The 23,383-nt window shown below is 38.0% G+C and overlaps 3 protein-coding genes across 3 annotated transcripts in view; all 3 read right to left on the minus strand.

Annotated features, from left to right (window-relative positions):
• Nucleotides 1-3,150, minus strand: part of LOC122658186 — a 15,488-nt gene extending 12,338 nt beyond the window's left edge. Inside the window, exons 1-2 of the mRNA XM_043853097.1 lie at nucleotides 3,142-3,150; nucleotides 338-343 (exon numbers count right to left, since the gene is read on the minus strand). The gene's annotated coding sequence lies outside the window, so the exon portion shown is untranslated. The remainder of the gene's footprint in view (nucleotides 1-337; nucleotides 344-3,141) is intronic.
• LOC122658187 (cold-regulated 413 plasma membrane protein 2-like) overlaps nucleotides 1-21,184 on the minus strand; it is a 27,767-nt gene extending 6,583 nt beyond the window's left edge. Inside the window, exons 1-5 of the mRNA XM_043853098.1 lie at nucleotides 20,820-21,184; nucleotides 19,601-19,708; nucleotides 19,433-19,503; nucleotides 12,189-12,438; nucleotides 8,389-8,391 (exon numbers count right to left, since the gene is read on the minus strand). Of these exons, the coding sequence (XP_043709033.1) occupies nucleotides 8,389-8,391; nucleotides 12,189-12,438; nucleotides 19,433-19,503; nucleotides 19,601-19,708; nucleotides 20,820-20,995 (608 nt within the window). The 5' untranslated portion in view covers nucleotides 20,996-21,184. The remainder of the gene's footprint in view (nucleotides 1-8,388; nucleotides 8,392-12,188; nucleotides 12,439-19,432; nucleotides 19,504-19,600; nucleotides 19,709-20,819) is intronic.
• On the minus strand, nucleotides 6,878-7,961 carry LOC122658188 (putative disease resistance protein At1g63350). Its single transcript, XM_043853099.1, has 3 exons — nucleotides 7,566-7,961; nucleotides 7,207-7,514; nucleotides 6,878-6,969 (listed from the first exon to the last, which is right to left on the minus strand). Exons 1-3 carry the CDS (start codon nucleotides 7,768-7,770, stop codon nucleotides 6,931-6,933), a joined length of 552 nt encoding a protein of 183 aa, XP_043709034.1. The 5' UTR covers nucleotides 7,771-7,961; the 3' UTR covers nucleotides 6,878-6,930.
• Nucleotides 21,185-23,383: the final 2,199 nt, after the last annotated feature.

Raw genomic sequence — 23,383 nt, forward strand, 5'->3', positions numbered from 1 at the left:
GAGAGAAGATGGAGATTGGTCACTTCCAACGGTCCAAAACCCCAACTACAGTAGATTTTTGATAAAATTGTGGAGAGTGTAATCTCTTGTACCAACAAAGATGATAAGCGGTTCTGGGCTCACACAAGTACTGGGTTTTTTTCGGTAAAATCTGCCTGGGAAGCCACTAGAGTAAAGGCAGCAAAATCGAGCTGGGTTTTGGAGGTTTGGGATCGAGATCTCCTCCCTAGAACATCCATTTTTGGCTGGCGATTAGTGCATGATGCTCTCCCAACTGATCACAATGTGAGGCGTAAAACTGTTCCTATAGTTTCTCGATGTGACCTTGGTTTTGCAGCTTGTGATTCCAGCCAGCATCTCTTCTTGGAGTGCTCTTTTTCTATCCATGTTTGGAGGGAGATTATGTATGGTTTCAACCAAGCATGGAGAGGATTCCCTACAATTGAAAGACTTTTCTCATGGTGGGCGCAGGAAGATCAAGGTGGTTCCTCTACCTCGAGCATGGAAAGTTCTTCTTGTTGTTGGTTGCAAGTATTTATGGTAGGAAGCGAAGCAGGAAGACGATATGAAAACCAACAGAGAACACCATCTCAAGTGGTCAAATTATGTCGATTGAAATGGTGGAATGCACAAGGGCCAAAGGAGCGGTAATTCACTCAGTCCAAGAGCTCATATTGGCACGAGCTCTCAAGGTTGCGCAGACAACAACCCCTCCCAAGATCATTAGGGAAGTAAAATGGAAACACCCCTCTTAAACTCGGTGGAAACGAATATTGATGGGTCCTCTTTAGGTAACCCGGGATCAATTGGGGCAGGAGGCATTTTTAGAAACCACCTTGGAATAGTCAAGAAATGCTTTGCGGTTTACCTCGAGACAGGCACAAATTTAGAGTGAGATGGGCGCTTTCTCTCACGGCATCAAGATAGCTAGCACTTTGAAACCGGAAAAGCTGTGGATTGAAAGCGACTCTCAAGCTGCAGTGGCGGCAATACTTTCGAGAGAATTTACCATGGAATCTTTTGCAAGAATGGTGGACAGCAAAGTCTTTCCTAGACTCTATTCAATGGCGGGTCACACACTGCTACAGGGAGGCAAACTCAACAGCGGACGCCCTCGCCAACTTGGCAGCCAAGAGGAAAACAACATGTTATTGGAACTCTACTCCAAGCTTCATTGCTAACAACATTGGGGGGATGCTCTTGGGCAACCTAACTATAGATTTCAGTAATGTGTTGAGTCATTAGTATGCCAGGATCTTTTGAATCGCTGGTTTTTTCCCCTTTGGCTGGTTAAAGGCTATTAGCTGTACTATTTATGTTTCATATTAATACAAATTGCTGACCATTAGCAAAAAAAAAAAAGCATTGTTAGAAATCATTTTCTTTATTCATAACCTCATACTCATTGATAACAATTCCCATTACAACCATAAATCTTCTCATTAATATTTAAATCAATTTACCTATTCATAACGTCATGCTCATTATTTTTTTATCGATTTGATTTTTGGTCTAGTTATCGGTTTGTTCAGTGCGATCCGATTTTCAACCGGTCCCGTCATACCTCAAGCTAAAACCAATCTGATAAGGATTGGTTCGGTTCGGTCCAAATTATGTCGGTCGATTTTAGCAATTCGAGTTATGTTTTGACACCCCTAATCTATGCAATAAAGGAACCAATATTTGTTTAGCTTATAAATAAAAAAATCAATATTTTTTTGGAGGGTAAGAAGCCAGTCTATTCGAAAAGGTGAGATACACTCATGCCCTCAGAAAGGTAGAGATCGGAAGAAAAAAAAAATCAATATTTTTCTCGAGGCCAAAATAAGTACTAAAATAATTAAAAATTGAGCTCAAAATTTTAGAGGGTTATAGGAATAGCAGTTCAATATAATTAATTTTATAAGAGACCTGCTCCAACTAGGTGGACTTGAGCTTTGGATCGGAAGAAAAAAAAATCAATATTTTTCTTAAGGCCAAAATAAGTACTAAAATAATTAAAAATTGAGCTCAAGATTTTAGAGGGTTATAGGAATAGCATTTCAATATAATTAAATTTATAAGAGATCTGCTTCAGCTAGGTGGACTTGAGCTTCTAGTTGACGTTTAGAACATTCGTAAACCCGATGCCCTTGGTTTCTACAACTAAAACTTTTTAGCATGGTTCGTAATCAAGACCTAATCCTTGAAATTTGTTTTTGAAGACGTTCAAATACCTCGTTCCTTGTCCTTGCCGAGTCCAACGGGACATCAAGGGGAGAGAGAGAGAGAGAGAGAGCATTTTAAACCAAGGGAATCACTAAACATCACTAATTCAATAATGACTATGATCATTTACAATTTGGAATCATTCATTTGATGAAGGTTCAAACTTCAAATGAATGATTTCAATCTGATTGGAAAAATTAATATTACGTCCTCCATCTGATGGATTGGATCCTCTATCAATTGGGGAGTGGGAATACCGGTGTCACACCAGTGTTTCCACCATGGTTTGAGGTATCGGTATCAGACACGGTTTTGAAAGTGAAACAGTAAAAAAATAAAAAACATATTTTAAAGAAAATTAGAGGTAAATTCACCCGATACAGCTGATCCATGTCGTATTGGTTTGGGATCCCTATTGGTTTTGAAGGTGATCGTTACCCGATCCGATATGTACTCTAAAACCATGTATGACCCAGTCTTTTTTTCTCGAACTCGACAACATGGGATTTAACACATTTCATGTGTCGAGCTTTCAGTCTTGAACTGCATCGCACCACATATTTAGGGAATCAGAGAGGATTTTTTGAAATTTTTTTTGGACAAAATTAATTATTGAGGTTGATTAATTGGTGGGAATCAAGTTACACAGATCGATTCGGTTCACTCTCCAGTTTAAGGATATGTTAGCTTAACCCGTTGTGGTTCTAAGTTTTAAGGTCAGGATAGTATTATATATACTTTATTCTGGGTTCTCACAACATGCATTCTATTCTTTTCAACTTCACCACAAAACTAAAAGAGCTAACAAGGAGGTTTGAGGTGATGTGGAAGATCCACAACCAAGAAGGAGAAATTCATTGGAAACTGCATCAAATCTTCTCCAACGTACTGCGGTGCAAGGTATGTCTCCATTCACCGATATTTATTTGATTCGTATTCTAGTTCTTGTATGTGAAAAACCCCAATTTAGATTTTACATTGAGGGATCACCTCTGATAAAAATCTTCTTCAATTCCTTAAAAGCGCAATGTGATGCAGTTTGGAGTGAAGATGTCGACACATGGCAACTCAGACATCCAATGATGCCAAGCTTGAGAAGAAGACAAAAAACAAAGAAGTCAATGAATTCGATCCGTTAGATGTCTTAATATTTCTATTTTTTTTTAAAGTAATAACATAATCACCTATGATCGGCTTCCCTTCCGAACTATTGATTCTGTTATGATTATGTATTTCCAGTCATTTACAACTTACTCATTTCCATTTATCTAACTGATACCGACTGGGACTAGATACATTTCATCTGTTTGATTGGTTTTTATTTTTTTATTAAATGTTATGAACTATATGCAAGTTGGGCTAGGTACTCAACTACAGATCATGGTGGTTTGAGGAATTTGTATCGGATCGGTGGATCGGTATGGACAGGGGTAAAGTTATAAAATAAATTCAGTTTTTTCAAAGGAAACATTGGTATATCTGTTTGATCCGGACCGTTATGGGTCGATCCAAATCGATATTGATCAATACCGATACCAATTATTAAAACCTTGCTACATAAATGATTCCATAATTTTCAACCCCAATATGCACAAAGGAGAATTTAGACATGATACTTAATAAATAATTTGAAGGCCAAATGATCCGGTGCCTAACACCTCCCCGCGTCCGCAACCTAACACTTAACGTAAATTCTTGTTTTGACCATTTCATTGAGAGTTAATCTATTTTTAAAAAGAAAAAAGAAATTTGTGGATCCTAAACCCAGATCTAGATGGTGACTCTTTTATCACTTCTCTCCCAAGAAATTGACCTAATAGTACCTCTCTCTCCATTGCAAGAGAGGATCGGGTAGACAAACATCTGTTGTATTCACACATACTACCTTGGAAGTAATTTTTCCAAACAAAAATTTGAGCTTTATTTTTTTTATAATGAAAATATAAACATCTCATTAATTATGGCCAAAAAAGAAGATGCCCAAAATTTTTTATGGGAATGAAAAGCTGGGAAGGAAAAAGATCAATCCATAGAGCATACAAAGTGTTTGCACCTCAAATCTCAAGAGAGTACGCACAGATAAAGAGGTTTAAGAAAGAATGCAAGAAGAGTCTTTCGACCATCTTATCCATTTTCTATGTGCGGATTTTTTTTTCTTCTTGATTATATCTAGCTCATTGAAACTTTCAAAGATCATGGATTCAAATATTTATAAACCAACCTAAAGGAATATTAATTTCAAATAATTTATGTACATGACAAGTATATTTGAATAATTTTTTTTGGCATGTTGATCCATTAAATGTAAAAGAAAAGGGGGTGGGGGAAATGTCAAAAAAAATTACAATAACAAATAAACAAATAAAAATAAATGCTCGCACCAGATTAAAATTACATCAATAAAGCAATAAGTTCTAATGTAAATGTGTTGAGTTTCCCCAATATAATTACAAGATCAATATATGTATGTATATATATATATATGCATAAAAATAGTCAATAAAGCAATAAGTACGTTCTAATGTGAATGTATTGGGTTTTCCCCATATAATTACAAGACCAATATATAAATGCATAAAAATAAGCAAACCCTCCACCTTTCTCTGCAACAATATATAGTAAGATGGCACTTTGTCTTTGGGACCCTGAATAAGCCTACCAAACATGTAAAATGGATAAAAATCAGACAAAATTAGTTGAACAACTAAAGTAAACTCAGTTATACATAAAAGAGAATATGCTGACAAAATTATGTCATAAGTAAAAAAATAAAGTAAAAAAAAAATGCTTCCTTCAGATAAAAAAAAAGAATAGTAATTTGGGGGAAATTATGTATCTACATATGAAGAATCAATACAACTCAATGTTCATTGGGTTCCCATAAAAAAAAAAACACTCAATGTTCATTGGGGAAATCATCATAAGCTTTGTTATAATATTATATATATATATATATATTAAATAGGTAGAACCCAAGAAAAGTTGTACTTGTGACCTCTTAATTGTAAGGTGTTGGTATGTCTTTACCAAGTGAGATACTCCTTCGGCGAAAAAGTTATTGTAAATATCAAATGTTCACAATTTTAATATGCACCTATTTTGTTGGCTATAGTATAAAACTCAATGTATTGTAGTAAAAACCAAGGTTATAGGTATTGAAATTGGTGGTCGTATCACACACCACCGATATCGATACGATATGATTCGATACTGATCAGGCCATATCAGTCCATATTTGATGTAAATTAAAAAATGAACCACTTTTTTACTGATTTCCTAATCTATATGGGCATCTGGTAACAGTCATAACGATACATATCGATTGATACATTGATACGATACCAATACTTAGAACCATGGTAACAACATAAATGTTTTTTCGTTAGTTTTAACTTATTTTAGAAAAATTAGATATTTGAAATCTACCCTTCAGGTTATATTATTTCTTTTTCTGCAGTTATTTTTAGATGAAAATATTATTCATGTAAAATGATTTTCTTTTATTTTTCAATGTCATATTTTTGTATTGTACAACGAAAAAATGCTATTTTACACAAAAAAGAAAAAAAAAAAAATTCTCCTACTTTATCACCTAGAAAGAGATGGGGAGTCTCAAGAGGGAAAACAAAAACGACCCAAGAAGGATAATAGAAAATATACCAATGGACTAATTTAGAAAAATTTCGGAATGGACATGGGTGTCAACAAGGATGGATGATCAGGTTGGGTAAGCACATTAACCTTGAGATTCCACCCTAAGTTTTGGGCAAAAGATGAGGCTTTATTAACTACCTGTATCCCATGGCAAAATTTTCTTTTACCCAGCGGATATATATAAGGGTAAGGAGGGTAAAAGCCTATAAAACATGTAATATCTCATAAATATTTAAAATTTTCAACTCTAAAATCTAGTAAACAGTAAATATATTACATAAAATTTTAACAAACAGACACAAATTGATAAATGAGTGAACAACAACCTTATCAGTTTCACACACACTTATAGCTAAGCCAATAAGAATTTCCCACCCCCATTTTCTTATTGGGGAATATAAAACATTAGCTTCACCGTACAAAGAAGTGACCAGTCTTAGATACAAATTGAACTAGCTTAGGATTTTGAGAGAGAGAGAGAGAGTTTTGAGAGGTATATATGACTATTGTGTTCAATTACATCCTTATGGATGTTTTTATTTTTTCTTTTCCATAAAAGGCTCTGTTTGTTTTGGCGTAAAATTGTACATGGAAAATTTTCAACGGTAAATTTTACTTCGTAAATGTAAAATTTTACATGTTGAAAGTTTTATAATGTATGTTTCCATAAAAAAACAAACGTTGCAACATTTTCCAACATTTAAAAGTTTACATCTAATTTTTTTTTGAAGTGAAAATTTTCATGTAAGGTAAAATTTTACACTGAAACAAACGGAGGAAAAAAACAAACGAGACTATTGCAATATATAAAAGATTACCTCAACGACAAACCATGCATGAAGCAGGCAACTTTAGACATTATTATTGTCATCAACATGTAACAAATTGCATCATTTGCATTTTCACTAGAGTGATGTGTTCGGCAATTTAAAGAGAATTGACATAAATATACCAAAAGGCCAAAACAAAAAAAACAAAAAAAAACATCTTCAAAAGGTAGAGAGAAGTGAAAGCTTACATGGCTTAACAACCTCTCTGTTGCAACTCCCGAATCTACAGCTTTCCTAGCTAAGAGAACCATGCCGGGCGTCTGCTTAAAAATTCAACCTGTTGGATGGTACTAAATTAAACAAATGGACTTTTTGTTGTGCTACACACTGAGTGCAAAACTGGAAATATTTATTTTCACTATATATTGTTTTTGAGAGAGGGAGAGGGACAGAGAGTATTGTTGATGCAAATAAATTAGAACCATCATGTTCTTCTAGAATTAATGAAGGAGACAAGAAATTATTAATGAATGAAGGATAGAATAAAACTACATACATACATACATAAACATACCTTCACCCTTTCTTGAAGGTGCAGCTCGTCACTAATTGGTTCATTCCACTCCAAATCATTGAACCATGTTTCTTCTGTTTCGATCCCCCTTAGTCTTGGTGTGCTGCTCCTTGCTGGACTTACGACGACAGGGAGCCTTTTCAAATTGGGGCACCCGTAAATGGACAATCTTTCACAGGCAGGGAAATAATTATGGAGTACTGATCCCACCCCTCGGCATACCCCCGAGAAGTTTGGCAACTCGATCAATTGTAGAACCCTTAATCGAGGAAGCACCACCTTGCTGCTCTTGTTTTCTCCATCATCATCAGTAGTAGTAGTAGTAGTAGTACCACTACTACTACTACTACTACTACTACTACTCTTCATAAATATTTCCTCTAAAGCAGGGCAGTCATAAATTTTAATTTCTTCTAGTTGTGAGAGACCTTGATCAGCCACCATAATCATTTGAAAGATATGCTTCAAACGGGAACAATCTCCAATACGTAGTCTCCTTAGATTGGGAAGCAGGACCGAAGTCTTCTTCTCCGCCTTGTTTTCCTTTGTCATCATCATCATCATCCTGCCCTATTATTTCCTCTGCACCGGAGTTGTACCAAATTCTTAGCTCTTCTAGCTGTACGAGACCTTGTGCGATATTCACTGGAAGGATTGGAATCAACATATTACAATTGTAAATATCCAGGACCCTCAGGTTCTCCAAGCTGATCTCCTTCAGAGAAGGCGGCCCATGGCAGATTTTCTTCAAGTTCTCTAGTGAGCCTAATATTAATTCTTCCAACCTGTTGAATGGGACTGTTTCTTCTACCTGATGATGATGATCAGCAGTGCTCAAAATATGCTCCAGATCTTCGCATCTTTCAATGGTGAGAGACCGCAAGTTGTTTAGATGAGTACCCTCTCCAATAACTCCTCCTGGATAAATGTTCTTCGGACCATTGCAATCTAAGATAAATAGCTCCTCTGTTCGTCCCAACAACTTCTCAACCCATTTGGAAAGTATGGGGGTTGTTATACCGTTTAAAGACATTCTTGTGTCATATTTAGTTTGATCTGGAACTGCCACCATTGCATCTCCCAAGGATATGAAAAATCGTGTTAGGTTTTTCCAAGGCAACGGAATGACTGAATTGATGAGACGTTCCATGTTTGATACCCCAAGTTCAAGGGTTGTCAAACTAGCTAAGGATGCCACCTCACACAAACAAGCAACCGCAGTTCTATCTGACGATCCTTCTTCACCCTCCCACTTATCAAAGCTATACTTCAGGTTGAGTTCTTCTAAGCGAGATAACCTTGACAGAACTGTTGGGGGAATAATCAAGTCGAGGTTTTCTGACAAATCCAAGGACTTGAGATTTGTCAATTCCCCCATTTCTTGTGGCAAAGTCCTTACGTGTAAACTACAAACATTAAGTATTTCAAGATTCTTCATGTTCCCAAGCAACGACACATCTAAATAATAACCTGGACTTTCTGACCAGTAACATGGGGAATTTAGAATTAACACTCGAAGCTCCCTTAACCATGAGAATGACAATGATGGTGCACGAATGCGTATCCCTCCAAGATCTAGAACTTTGAGCGACATCATACCCTCAAAACATCTAGCCGGGATTTCCATCAAACCTGCATTATCTCGTAATGATAAGGTCATGAGTTGGGCGCAACCCATTTGTTCAGGGAGTTTACCGATTCCATTTCCCATCAGTGAGAGTCGCTTGCATTTTCTCAGGTTTTTCATATCTGGCCACTGCTCCAGCCCTCTTCTAGCTTTTACAACAAAGCCATGTTCTTCCTGTGATGCAATCCATATGGCCACATCTCGTACAATATCGTGCATCTTAACACCTTTCAACCGAAAATAATCTCCCCTTTTTTCATCAACATTTAACAACAAGCATGACCTTTTAAGCATGTCAAGCACTGTATGCAACCTAAACCTTGCTTCTTTAAGGGTTTCAATATCTTTAAATACCTCCTCACCCCACACATAAGGAAACAATGCATCTTCAGAAATAACAGAATCTTCCGGAAATAAACAACACAACAAGAAGCAATATTGTATTTCCTCATTTTCAAGATAATCATAACTCAATTTTATGGAAGAGAATACTCTTTCTTCCATACCTGGAATTGTCGATGAGGAGATGGTCGACTTCTTCAGTTGGGTAACTGCATTTTTCCATATCATCAGGTCCTTATCTCGCAAGGCCCTTCCAACTGTAACAAGTGCCACTGGCAAACCCCCACATCCTCTAACAACTTCACGAGCCACCTCATGCAGCTCTGGAGAGTCCACACGATCACTTCCTGCACTCCCCCTAAATAGCTGCCATGCATCTGCTTCTGGTAACACCTTCAATTCAACATTGTATTGGGTCCGCATTTGATTACACACTTCTTGGCTTCTTGTTGTGATAATAATGCTGCAACTGCATCCCTTTCCATCATTAATGCCTTTGCCGAATCTGTCTACATAATAGGGAATTCCAGCCTCGGTTAATGACAGTGGTTTCCATAGATCATCCAAGATTATGAGGATTCGCTTTTCTTGTTCCAGTCTATTCAACAAACGGCTTGCTCTTACAGATTCGCTCGCCTCCTCGAATTTGAAACCCAAGTTCTCCGCAATTTCGCGTTGAATCTCCGTCAAAATGCAGTTTTGAGACACGGTGACCATCACAACCCGATCAAAGAGCCTCTTGTCTTTCAGGAATTCCTTGGCCATTTCTTTCATCAAGGTCGTCTTTCCGACGCCGCCCATTCCATAAACTCCGACCAAGTTGAACTTCTTGTCCTCCATTAGTGCCTCCATAATTTGCTTCTTGGCTGATTTGGTTGGCTCATAAAACTGGAAATCAAGCGTTGATGATGACATGGATTCAATAACACAAGGAGGTGGAGGAGGAGTTGAAACGGCGCCATTAAATAATTGACCTTCGATTCGGAGATTGTTGATGTCATCGGTCTTGCTTTTTGCTTCTTTACCCACACGATAATGAGCACGGCAGCCACGGCCGTCACCGCCTAGGCATCCCTTATTCTCTTCAAATGCGTCATACAACACCGACACCTCACCCTGTGTGGCATCAACTCTAGCTAACCAATCTTTCACCACTTCTTTGATCACTTGCCCTCTGCTTTGATCGACATCAACGGACCGCTGAACATCGATTCTCAATATTTCAAGACTCTTCATTTGGTTTCTCAGTTCACTGATGTTGTTCTTGTAGAAAACAAGATAACCAAGATGACGTAGAAACGGAGGAATCAAAATCTTGCCCACTTCAGATATAGGTCCGGTGAGATCCATTGTAGTGATTCAGATAAAACAGAGGTTATGATTCCTGAAATCTGAATCAAGCTCTTGAAACTCACAGCAACCACCTGCTTGGACGACGTAATTAGTGAGAAAGCTTACCAAATGCTTAAAATTGCAAATAGGGGGGGAAAACAGAGCAATGGACTTCTTCTGTATGGAGGAACCAAGCAGGAAATGACACAACCTAAGGGTATCATGATTTCTCATCACCGACAAATAATCTACGTCCCCACAAATTTGATCATGCTTTGCTTGGATTCACATTGATGGCTTTCAATTGTGTCAAGTAATGCCTCCCTAACTCATTTGGTTTGAAACGGATAAAGGGGTAAAGTGTTTGTTCCCTCAAACTTGAACATGGTTTGCCTTGGATTCTCATGGATGGCTTTCAACTGTGTCAAGTAATGCTTTACTCATTTGGTTTGAAAGGGATAAAGGGGAAAGTGTTTGTTTTGCGCTCCAGCACTAAAGTTGGAGAAAGAAGAAACCCCGCCTCTTTCTCATGAGAACAAATATTGTTTATTATGTACAGTACATCCACTATGGAATCTATAAGGCACTCCTCCTAGTAGTGGCACAAGAATGGCAATTTTGACCATTAAGATATCTAGCATATGATCTGGATTCACTAGTGTTAAAATTCAGATTCAAATTCGTTTCAAGGGAAAAGAATATGGCCTGTGTGGCTTCTATGCATAGACACAGAGGCACACAAAGTTGCCCCCCCATGAAAAGACGGAAATTCTGCCCAAGGTAATGTTTGGCCGCACTAACCGCACTCCAGACAGTGATCTCTTTCGTTTTTAATTATATACCTTCTTAATGTATTGGCATGCTGAATCTCAATGGTCCATTTTTACCCCAGAAAAAAGAAAAGGTCCATGTATCTCTTGCTTGTCTTGAATTTCTCCATGCTTTCTCTCACCACTTGACCAAATCCGTCTTCCTTTCCACACAATTTCAACCCCCATCGGATCTGTCACCAAGCACAGGCACAATTATGTGTATTATCCATGAATTCCATGGTAGATGAGCCCCGTCCAATAAAACTGGTCCCTGGTTTTTTAAAACAGTGGTAAACAATTAAAAACAGTTTTTTTTTTTTTTTTAAAATCCTTGCACGCCCTTGCATGAAACAAATAATCTATAATGTTTTATGATTATTTTCTTTTTCTAAGAATAAGCTTTGCTTGGATTTTCATGGACTGCTTGTGGCTTTGTGTCAAAAGTAATGCCTTGTTCGTTTGGCTTGAAGGAGAGATGAGTGGGCCAGGGTGCGGAAGGGATTAATTTCGGCTCCACTCAATTTGATATGCATTCTTGTCGATTTTGCATTCTCAGATGATAAAAGCATTTCTACACTTGAGAGGAAGTCATCTTCTCTCTACCCTGTCTTGACTCTTGAGAAAGTCTCCAAATAATAGAGATTACTGAGATCAGCATAGACGAAGGTTTTCTGTTAACCCGTTTCACTTGCTTCACATTTGAAGGGGGAAAAAAGGTTACTACAGATTCAACAAATGATGGGAATGAAATGTTTAGTTCAAATTGCAATCTAGAAACTAATGACATTTGTAGGTCTAACAAATGACACACATGATATGTTTGCTCATGCTGCAAAGGATAGTCCACAACTGCATGTCCGATGGCCTACAGGATGAGGAGTACCAAGGCCCAGATAGGATACACCAGCAAAATGATAATCCCCAGTGTGTTCGAGATACCATGGCTCCGTGTGAAGGAATTCCTGAACCCACCAGATGCACGGATGTGCTCTTGTAATAGATAACACCCAATGACAAGACATATCATGAGGCCGACCCAACTGCTCCTCAGGGTGTGCGCAAAGAAGTTTGGAGCCACAACCAGAAGAAGAATCAAAGATCCAGGCATCTCCAGCCAGTCTGCACCAACCCACATTCATCACCAATAAACAGGATGAACATCAACTATAGAGCCTTTTGTTCTATGCAATATTTATATAAGAAAACAGTGCGCAATTGTACCTTATGTGCCTGAACTATAGAGCCTTTTGTTCTTGCAATATTTATATAAGAACGCAAGTTAGATGTTCAACCAACCAAGAGAATTGCATTTAGAGAATTTGATTAGGTCATAATATACGTATTAAGATACCAGGAAGAAAACTTTATATACACAACAACCAAGGAAATATGGTTCAAAGCTAAGTGACTATCCAAGGCTCCAAGCATAGTCAAATACAGCCTAAAGGTTTTTTGAGTCCCAATCCCAGATAGTTGCCCTGCGCAGTAATGGATTTCAGTATTAAAAATGAAAGGGAAGGACAAAGGATGGTATAGAAACTGTGTAATAACAAAGCAGTAAACATATCTACTAATAGACTGAAACCCAACAAGTTCCATGTAGAAGATAATTCGTGCAGTCGTGGCAAAGTTACAGACCACACTAGCTTCTGCAAAATGTATAGACAAAGGAACAACAAAGAAGGTAAAGGTTAAATGCAAAAGGAATGAGGTGGATGTCCCATCGACAAGCCCCTGAGTGAGAGAGATCAACCACTGTGAGTGAACCATATGCTTGCTTCATGTATTCACAGAACAAGGGCAAATCATGATACAACTAATAGATGGAGACCTAAGATATATGCTTCTGGAATTTTCGAACTAAAATCACCGATACAACCAGAAAATTTTAAAATAACAAAAAAAAATATCAAGTTTTGATGATTTTAAATACCAAATATGGTTTTCTATTGGCAAAGATGGATTTAAACAATGCAAAGAGTCAATAAAGAAAAAGACCCAGAAATCAAATCCTGACAAAAAAGAGTTATCTTATTATACCTGTTCTAAGGAAGGATGACAGACCATAAAAGATATAAAGGACATAAATGACATTGATCAAATGAGAATAAGACACTATTAGAACTGTATATCAGGAAATACTACCCATGAATTTGAACAATGATAAAAGGATTGGGCTGCCAGGGCAAATGGCTGGGATCGAGTCTTGAGGGCAACCTCTTTAGGCAAAAAATACCAAAGGTTAGGACCGACTCCAAACTCACCCCTCAAGACCTCACATAGGTGGGTGGCCAGCACTGGCTAATGGCCCTTTTTAATTTGAATGAGATTAATACAAGGGCATCTAAGCCTATTGCAATAGTTCTTGTTAATTCGTAGTATTTTGCTCAGTTTAAAAGAGTTGAAAAAGAAACTAAAGGTGCTCATTGTTGTATCAGTCCAGCAGACATCCATACTTGTATTTTAGAAAGGTTGCAAGGAAAATAAAAAATTTCCAGCAGTATCTGTAGCTCAGTACAATAAAAGTTTTCAATTAATAGGGTATTTTGGTAAGTTCTGTTATTTGAAGGTATTTCTGTAATTAAACCCTCCTTTAATAGATGCGATGACACACATGCAAGGGTTTACTATCTATTCATCTGAATTTATGAAGGACTTAGATTGGAGTTTTCGGTTCAAAGTTCAAACTTAGAAAGTTAGTCTTAGTAGGACTTCAGTCACAGTCCTGATACAAATCATGGTTGTTAGTGAATTTCCACCATTGTCACTAGACACATCAGAAAACATTAGTGGTTCCAGTTGATAGAGGACCCTACATTCCTGGTGAATTGATGGGATTCACTAACCTCCCACATTTTTTTATTTTTTTTTTGTTCTCAGTCATTAGACAGTCTTCATTACTAATATTTCAAAGCATTGTGAGCCCTATAAAAAGGCAGGGGGTACTCCCATGCAGTTACATTGTAGGTTGTTTATTCATGAAATTAAAGTTTCTTCTTTTAATAAATAGGGAGAAAGAACGCTACCTGGTCACGTGCGGCGCATGGCCCCTAAGCTCAGACACAGGGCCGTGCAAAATGACTGCCGTGCCCCCATGAAAATGCGGAAATCCTTGAGGACAAGGCGGTCATTTCATGTCGGCTAGCCTCACTACATACCCCTAAAGAAAGCAGAGCACTCACTACAGACTGCTCTGGCATACCTTGCCAACCCTGCTGGCTTAGAAGACCTGAAAGAACCCGTAGGAAGACTTTCAGACCAATAAGCACGCCACACATGACCAGGTACCGTTCTCTTTCCCAATTTATTCATGAAATTAAAGTTTAGATAGCCCACTGTCGTACTCCTGTGTTGCTGCCCTAGGGTTATTCAATTATATAGCATTAGTGGTTTCAGCATTAAACCCTATTTGAGCTGTTCATAACCCAGCAATCACTTTCTCTATATTTTATCCATGGTTTCTCCTGTCCTAAAAGGATCCAGCAAGAAGTTGATGTTCTCAAGGCAGATAATTTCAAGAGTTATTGTTGTTGTTAAGAGGTAGCCTATTCTTCCTTTTTTTTACATCTCTCTTTTTGAAACCTATAACTGAATTCCCTTACCCTCAATGGTTCACTGATTCTCCACGACGAAAATCCATTACTGCAAACTTGACCTCGAACCAGGGAAACCAGCTGGAGATCGATTGCAGCAGGATCAATACAATGAAAGAACAAAATTAAATAACTAAAACTCTTTTATTGCAACTTCCTGTTTACATATGAAGGAGAACATAAAGGATAAGAAAAAAGAAGAAGAAAGGGACATAGAAGGGGGGGATAGAGTCAGCTATCTCAGCCCATCATCCTCTCACCCAGGGCTTCTCACCCACGGTATCTCACTGTTGCCGCATCTCACAGCTTCATCAATAGCACTTTTCTCAATCTCTGTGTCCTTCCTGTTCAGCCGCCACATACATGTATTTATAATAAAACAACCCAATCCTAATCTGAGTAAGAAACTAATTAATAAAACCTATAAAATAGAAACTAGACTCTAACTAGGATTCCCAATTAGGATTACAACTCAAATAGGAAACTAAATAAGTATCTAATAATAAAAATAACACCAAAAATCAACTCCTTCTAGCCAGCTGTCCATATCAGCCCAAATCATCATTCACGTGAACAGTGTCACGGTGTACTGTTCACGTGTACAGTAACTCCCCCCCCCCCCCCCTCCCCCTTTTTTTTCTTTGGTCTTTTTCATGCTTAGATATACATCATCCATTCATCTTCACTTCCCTCCATCCTCACCGATGCTAAGTTAACCCATCACATTCACTTAATTTTGTACCTGATACCTAATCCAGGTGTGCTCCTGCACCTATTGTTTCCAATTTACTCTCAATCCAAACCCCAAATTCCCAGTCTAGAAATCTTAGTACCAGTCAGACTCTTGCAATCTTGATCACTATAAGAGTTTTTTTTTTTTAGACAGGAAACCTTGGCCATTTGGATTAGCAGGGTGCTTTCACTCCTTGTTCAATTGATTTGAATGATGGCTAACATTTACTACACACAAATGACGGTAATCAACAAATCAATTAATGATAGGGCTAAAAAATTAAGAAGAGAAGTTGATCACCTAAGAAATGAGTGACATTTTGGCTTCAGTTTGTAAGGAATATAAGGGGTCTACTATGGAATATTTTCTAAAATGGCAGAGCTTTGAAGTTAATATTTTGCAAATTCTAGGATGTTTTGTACACAGTCTCCACAGTCCATACAGGTCTTAGATAGCATTTTTATATGGAACCATTTTGTTACAAGTAACCTTACCATCACGACGAAGGTTAGATTATATATATAGGTCATGCTAAGCTATAAGGTACCGTATCATGGTGCAAATTCCTCTTTCACAGGGTCCTAAGAGGGATAGGTTGAGGTGGTTCCTACACTTGTGGCAAATTTATTTTTTATTTTTGGCTGCTTGGCCCTCAGCCTCCAATCTGCATCTTCACTAGCAGCCTGAGATTTTACCATGCACTAAGCAATAGTTTGTCATATACACGGTTACATGTACATAAACATAAATATATCTGTCCATATGACTCAATCATTGGAAACTTTTCCAGACAATGGGATCAAATAAATTGATTAAGTAATAAAAAATGAAATTAATGTCACGGTGAGGAGGTTGAGTTTTATTATAAAAGATGATAGTGGAAATCTTAAAGATGCAGAAGTGCACCTCAATGAGAAGCTCAAAGGCTCTAGAGAAAACACTATCCATTTACAGAACATTCCATATTAAAAAAAGAGCATCGCAGTGCACAAGGCTCCCACTACTGCAGGGTCTGGGAGGGGCAAATTAGAAGCCTTACCCTTTGCTTCGCAGGAGAGGCTGTTTGCAAGTTTTGAACCCGCAACCAACATGTTGCAATAGCACTACTTTAACTGTTGCACCAAGGCTAGCCCACTATGCAGAACATTTCATATTGGTATTCAAAATATTAATTTTTAACCCCAAGGGGATAGCTCAGTTGACAAGGACCAACACCTCATAATTAAGAGGTCGTGAGTTCAACTCTCCTTGGGGCCTAACTATCAAAACCCAAAAAACTCTCATTGGAAGATCGAGGATGATAAGGCACATTTTATTTGTAGACACATCCATCCAATGAACTAAGTACATGATGCAGTAGCACTTGACTGGTTGGACCAGCATGACCGGCTTTGGATACCCAAACCCAGAAAGAACCAGTCCAACCTGAGTTTTTTATCCAACAAGTGCTGGAAGTAGTTAGTTAACTTTTTTGACTTTTATTTGCTTGGATAGAATACAACGTAGGAATAGAGTAGTTACTTAATTTTAACTCTATTTACATTTTGTTATGTGTATCTTGAATGTGAGTACCCGTTTTGAAGATTGACCCGCTCCGACATATTTTGGTGGTAACCTGATAAAGAATTCTTTTCTGAGATTTGTGATGGTAGCAGAGAGCCGGAACCCATCACTGATGTTGTTGGGGGTGTGGGGGCGAAGCCCCCGAGATACGGTTCGACCAGACCCGATGGAGGAGTATTAACATTCTTTACCCGTCTTGTAGTAAAGAAGTCGATTTTTGAGGTTTTCTATGTTAGGTTTTTGAGAAGAGAGAGAACTGCAGCGCCGTTTTGGGTGTTCTTGAGAGATCTCCACATTGTAACTTTCTTCCATTACATAGTGAAACATCTTCAGCTTCGCTTGCGGATATAGCACATCATATTGGTGTGCGAACCACGTTAAATCTCTGTGTCAGCTTGCTCTGTTTTCATTTAAGTTTGTGCTTCTTTGGTGTTTGTTTTAACACAATTTAGAGTTGGATTAATGATGCAGATTCATCACCGCAATAGGCTTGTTTTATTAGGAATAAGTCTAGGGTTGGGTAATATACATTTTGGGCATTTGATCCCATGGGTTTTCAATGTAATAGGTCACTTTGATAGACCTAAAGTATGGTTAATAGGGTTGCATATGGAATTAGCTATTTTAGTTCCACACTTAGTTTTACTTTGATGTAATAGTCATGTTTAAGTAGTCACATGACACTTTCTTAATTTGAAATTAGTTTAATTGTTTTTAGTAGGTCATGTGACTTTTTAAGTTGTCATGTGACAACTTAATTGTCACCCCTCCTCTCCATGGTTTTGAGAGAGGAGGTGTTGATGTAATTCAAATCGGCTAGGGGTCTTCAACTCCTAAGCTGAATAGGACATAGGCCCTTTGGCCCATATAAATAAAGTAAATCATGGGGCTCTTCTATACCTCACAATTTGAAAATTTCTCTTCAAGGCTGCTGCTGCAACTTGTCTTCTTCAAGAAGAATTGTCTTGTGTTTGATCAAGGCTGACGGAATCGGTGTTTGACCTGATTAACACCTTGTGGTGGGAAGCCCGGGTGGTTTGAATTGGTTAATTGTCTTCTCCATTGCTGTTTACTTTCAAGTTCTGATTTCAAGCATAATTCTACTTCATCAAAATTCTGTTCAAGACTGTTCTTCATCAACAAGTAAGTGTTAACCTTCCCAAACCACAGATTCTCTTTTTCTCCCTTTTCTCCCTTTTCTCAAAGTTCTAAATTCACCACAGACCTAACCTACCATGGGAATCTGTCCATATTGTAATCGAGTGCTCCCCAGCCTCTTTGGGAAGCTCGATCCAAATTGGAAGCAGTTTTGTCCACTCTAACCCTAGGATCTCCTCTCATATCTCTTCTCTAACCCTAACCCTAGACTCCATAACTTGCTGCCAGTTCTGTCCAGCAGTCTTAGACTTGTTATTTGTTAATGTAACCTTCACCGGAAGACTCCCCTATATCATATAACCTTAACTATACCTTCAAACCCTAATCCCCACTAAACCCTGACCCTATATTTAGCTTTTCCATTAGTTTACCCTAACCAAGTTACCCTTAGAAACCTATCAAAAAAAAAAAAAAAGTTACCCTTAGAAGAACAGATTCTGGTTTTGGCTTCTAGTTGAATTACATTCAATCTAGAACTGCATTAATTAGGAGATAGTTTTACATTCCCAGAAGGACTCTTTTGATTTTTGCTTATTTATACATTGTAACCCAACGTTGGACAGAGTGAATTGAATAGAAAAGTTGAATTGGGTTTGCTCAAAGTAGTGTGTTTTGACATGTTTATCCCCTTCCCCTCCAACTCTGAGAACCCTCTCAGATTTTCCCTTCTTCCCTAACCGACTCTCTACCAGTAAAATTCATGATCCAAAACTTATTATGGAATGTTCTGTAACCTAAATGTCAAAGGAATAACCCATATCTTGGCCCAGTGAAAGCCAAACAAATTCCCAGGTGCAAAAAATTGACACTCGCCCACCTGAATTGCAGTTTAAAGATAACAGCAGAGCCCAAATCTGACGGCAACCAGGCTTGGAATTTACTTGTTACCTAGTGGGCTGGATAGCAAACTAAATGTGCCAGTACTGGATTGAGGGCAAAGGCCTTCTGCATCCTATAAATCTTTGTCAACAGAAAGAATATAACTAGGAAGTTTGAATGCATACTTTCATCCATGTTATTAGAAACATGATCAATCAAGATTGTTAGAAAGACTAGACACAGATACCTGGAAAGTGCCGTGGGAAGAAAAGCCGTAACACAACTGCAATAAAGGCAATCCATTTTCCAACCTCCCCCCTGCCCCATAATCAAATTGAATTAGTTTATATGGAAAAGATAAAAGAAGAAAAAATGATGGAAAGAACAAAAGTGAACTAACTTTAAGGATGATCACCTGAAGAAGTTGAACAATACTGAAGGAAGACTGAAGAAAATATAAGGAACTAAAAGTGAAGTCAGCATGTTCGTCCTCCAGTTTGTTCGATCCAATACCAATAGGTAACTGCATTAAGAATATGAAAGAATGCTGTGAACAACCAAAGATTGCTAGCTCTTTACAAGGAACTAAATATGCTCTACAGCATATGGACCCACAAAAGAGTTAAAATTCGGAGTAGTATTACACCGAAGTTCTCAAATGACGCTTTTCAGTGACTAATTAAGTAGTTGTCATTCAATAGACAGAGATAGCTTATAAGTAAAATCCTTCTGCATGTAATACATAAAAAAACTAAAGCTGTAAGACCCTTTCTTCTCCCTTTAAAAGGCTCTTCCAGAACAGACAAGCAGGAAAATATTTAGCATCCCAAATCAATTACTTCTTTTTATGACACTTTCATTTCTTAGCAATAATAAAAATTTCTCCATCTTTAAATCTAGAAACAGAACTAAGCATTTTTCCCGTAGTGCAAGTGCAATACTCTGACAGAAACAGCAAATGGAATACAGCTTCCACTCGAAGTCCATGGCAAATCAATTGATCTCATTGGAAAGAGCTTGATAATTAGAAGAATCCATGCATCCATAAAAAATAATAGCAAGATATAGGAAATCCACCCAGAAAATGGAACAGAACTTCATGATATACATAATGAAATGTAGCATTTGCTTGAGCATGCTGCTGTGAATGGCGATCGTGACCCTTTGTCTAACAGGAGAGAATAACTTATTAAAGTTACTAGGGATCATAATTTAAAATGCAAAATTTTAATTCCACACTTCATTGAGTTGATATAAGAATTCTAGCAATATTAGGTGATATTCTGGTACATCTAATCACACAAAATCCAACAGAATGCTGCAAAGTTCTTGCATTTTCCGGGCCAACGAAATTACTAGCTAAAATAGTTCTTGCCAAAAGGACAGCTCTCCAAAGCAACATTCCTTTTACGGCCCCTTTGAAGGGTATTCACAACTAAGGAACATAAATATTTCCCATTCATTAAATTATCTCAAAGACCAGAAAACCAGATTAACTTTTATCTTCCCATGAACAGGTATCACAAACGCAGAAACACCTAGAAAGGCGAGAACACTTAAAATTAAGTAATTCAACTTATCAAGAAGAAGGCATTCGAGAGAGAGAGAGAGAGAGAGAGAGAGAGAGGACCTACATCGCAGCAAAGGAAGCCAACCATTCAAGAAAGGAAGTCCCAAAACCTAGACCTCCCAACTTCACGGCATGATTGGCGAGCTTCTTCACGGCATTGCCCACCTCCTTCAGATCGGAATGGATCAACTCACTCGTCGCCGGATCAGTTCTCATTAACAGATATCCCATCCTCCCCATTGGTCAGATACAAAGGGAAAAACTAAACAAAGTAGCAAAAAAATAGAACCAGAATTTATAGTTGCAGAGTAGAATTTGACAGAGAAAGGAGACAAAGAAACGGAGGAAACAGAGTCTGATCCTCGACAGCTCGACCTATTCGCTTTCCTTCTAGAAATGATTTGTGCCCTACGCTCGCCAAGACTGCTGCTTTTGATGATTACAGATACAGTAGAGAGAGAGACCAAAAAACAAAGAGGAAACTCAGTCAGACACTGTACCGAGTGTAACGGGCAACCAGAGCAGTTTCAATGGCACACATTTTAAATAAGCGCGACACGTGGATGCTACGTGGAGGAAAATCACGCACTGTACGTCACCGGAGTTTATCCTGATTCGCGTGGATTATGCAAAACCATTGGTTTCCTCATCTAGGGATTCCATCAGATCCGCTCAGGGGTGTCCAAGTCCAAGATGGTTACGTAAACCTGTGCTGCAAGAACCATTGTCTTTACAGCTGACCCATAAATGTGTGAGCCTCAAGTTGTACGTACTCTTTCCTATTCTAGGGGGAAGGGAAAATATGAACCACGAGATTTGAACTACAGATTACTCAGACCTCCTCTTAACAATGGGCTTCCACATGTCATATGCTACCAAGTGTACCAGACAGTTGAAGGTATTTTTTTTCTTTTATTTTCTCTTCTCAAGATCTCCTGGTAAGGGTGTCAGTTTAGAATACAAATCGAAACCAACCGTTTAAAATCAAAATCGATTGAATCGAACCAAAATAAATCGGTTCAGTTTTGATTTAAAAAACTATTTTAGTTTCATGCCTAAAACTGTTAAACTGAAACACGATTTACCTATTTTCAAATTGAATAACGAATCAAATAAAATTATATATATATATATCTTTTAAATCAAAGGTGGATGATAAATTCTATTTTTTTTAAGTGTTTGAAAAAAGTTTGGAGGACTATGATCCTAATAAGTAAGGGTTTTTAACTTTTTATTGGTGAAGATGTAAAAAATAGTCCCAAACACTTAAAATAGGATCTAAATCGAATATGAAATCAAATTAAAATCGACTAACAAACCGAACCTAACAGAGTAGAATTGGTTTTGGTTTTGAAAATTTTTCTATTCTCAGTTCAATTTTGGTTTCTATATTTATATCTTGAACCAAACCGAATAACCGAAATCGACACCATTGACACCTCTCCCTCCCGGTAGCAATAGGCTTCCACACACCACATGCTAGGGGTGCAAGTTTGGCCGTGTCAGCCCGAACCCACCCTAGCCCGCCCTGAACCCGAATAGGGCTTGGGTTGAGATATTTGGCTCTGAAGGTGGGTCAGGGCTGAAAATTCCTAGCCCTGAGTCAGGGTCAGGTCTGGTCAGGTCAGGGTTGAGGCCTCAGGCTAAGCTCGGCCCGGGCCAGCCCAACCTTGTTTTAAGTCATACTATAAAATATATATATATATTATAAATTTTAAACGTCACTCACATTTTGTTATATAATATATTATATATGAAGACAATAAGGGATATAATACATTTTATTACAGTGTTATTTTACGAAATTGATAATTTCTCCTTGGTAAATTCTAGCCCATGCATTTCCTTCCCCCTCCCCATGATCAGGGCCAATTAGGGTCAGCCGGGCCCGACCTTGAGGGGGTTCAGGGTTGGATTTTTTTGGCCCTAAGTCAAGGACGAGTCAGGCCTGGGCTCAACTAAGGGGACTTAGGGTTGGATTAGGGTTCTATAAAGTCCGGTTCAACCCGACCTTATTGCAGCCCTACCTCATCCTACCAAGTACACTAGAAAATTGGAGCCATTTAAAAAAAATATATATCTCTTCTCCCTCCGCAGATCCAGCATCCTTTCAGTAAATCGTCTTGCTGTAACCTATAAGGCTACAAGCCTTTATGCAGAAAACAGCCATTGCGTGGTCACTAAGGCCTTACAAATTTATGATGGTGTAAAAGATAACTCCAAGTATTTGATTTTTTAATTGTTCATCGTAGCCATAGATAGTTCCTCTCTGTGACCACTGCAAAGTGCAAACCCCTCTGTCATCCCCCACCTAGTGTTAAAAACTGTAAAAAAGTAAGATTACAATTTCGGAATTCATCGCTATTTCACATTTTTCCAAATCATACACTAAGTATAAAACCATAAACAAAGACTCAATACATCAAAAATAAACAAAGAATCAAGAGTTCAAGACACAACTTTACCCTTTTTTTAATTCCTACACCCACCCAAAAAAAAACACGACTCTTACGAATGGGGTCCACAGAAGGAAGTATTCCTAGGATAGTCGATGACCCCTATTACGGGGTCAGTAGTAATGCTGACGAATGAGAAGACGAGAATTACAGGATTATAACCACCGGTGAC

Source organism: Telopea speciosissima, chromosome 4 (assembly GCF_018873765.1).
Source record: "Telopea speciosissima isolate NSW1024214 ecotype Mountain lineage chromosome 4, Tspe_v1, whole genome shotgun sequence".
In the NCBI taxonomy this organism is placed as follows: Eukaryota; Viridiplantae; Streptophyta; class Magnoliopsida; order Proteales; family Proteaceae; genus Telopea; species Telopea speciosissima.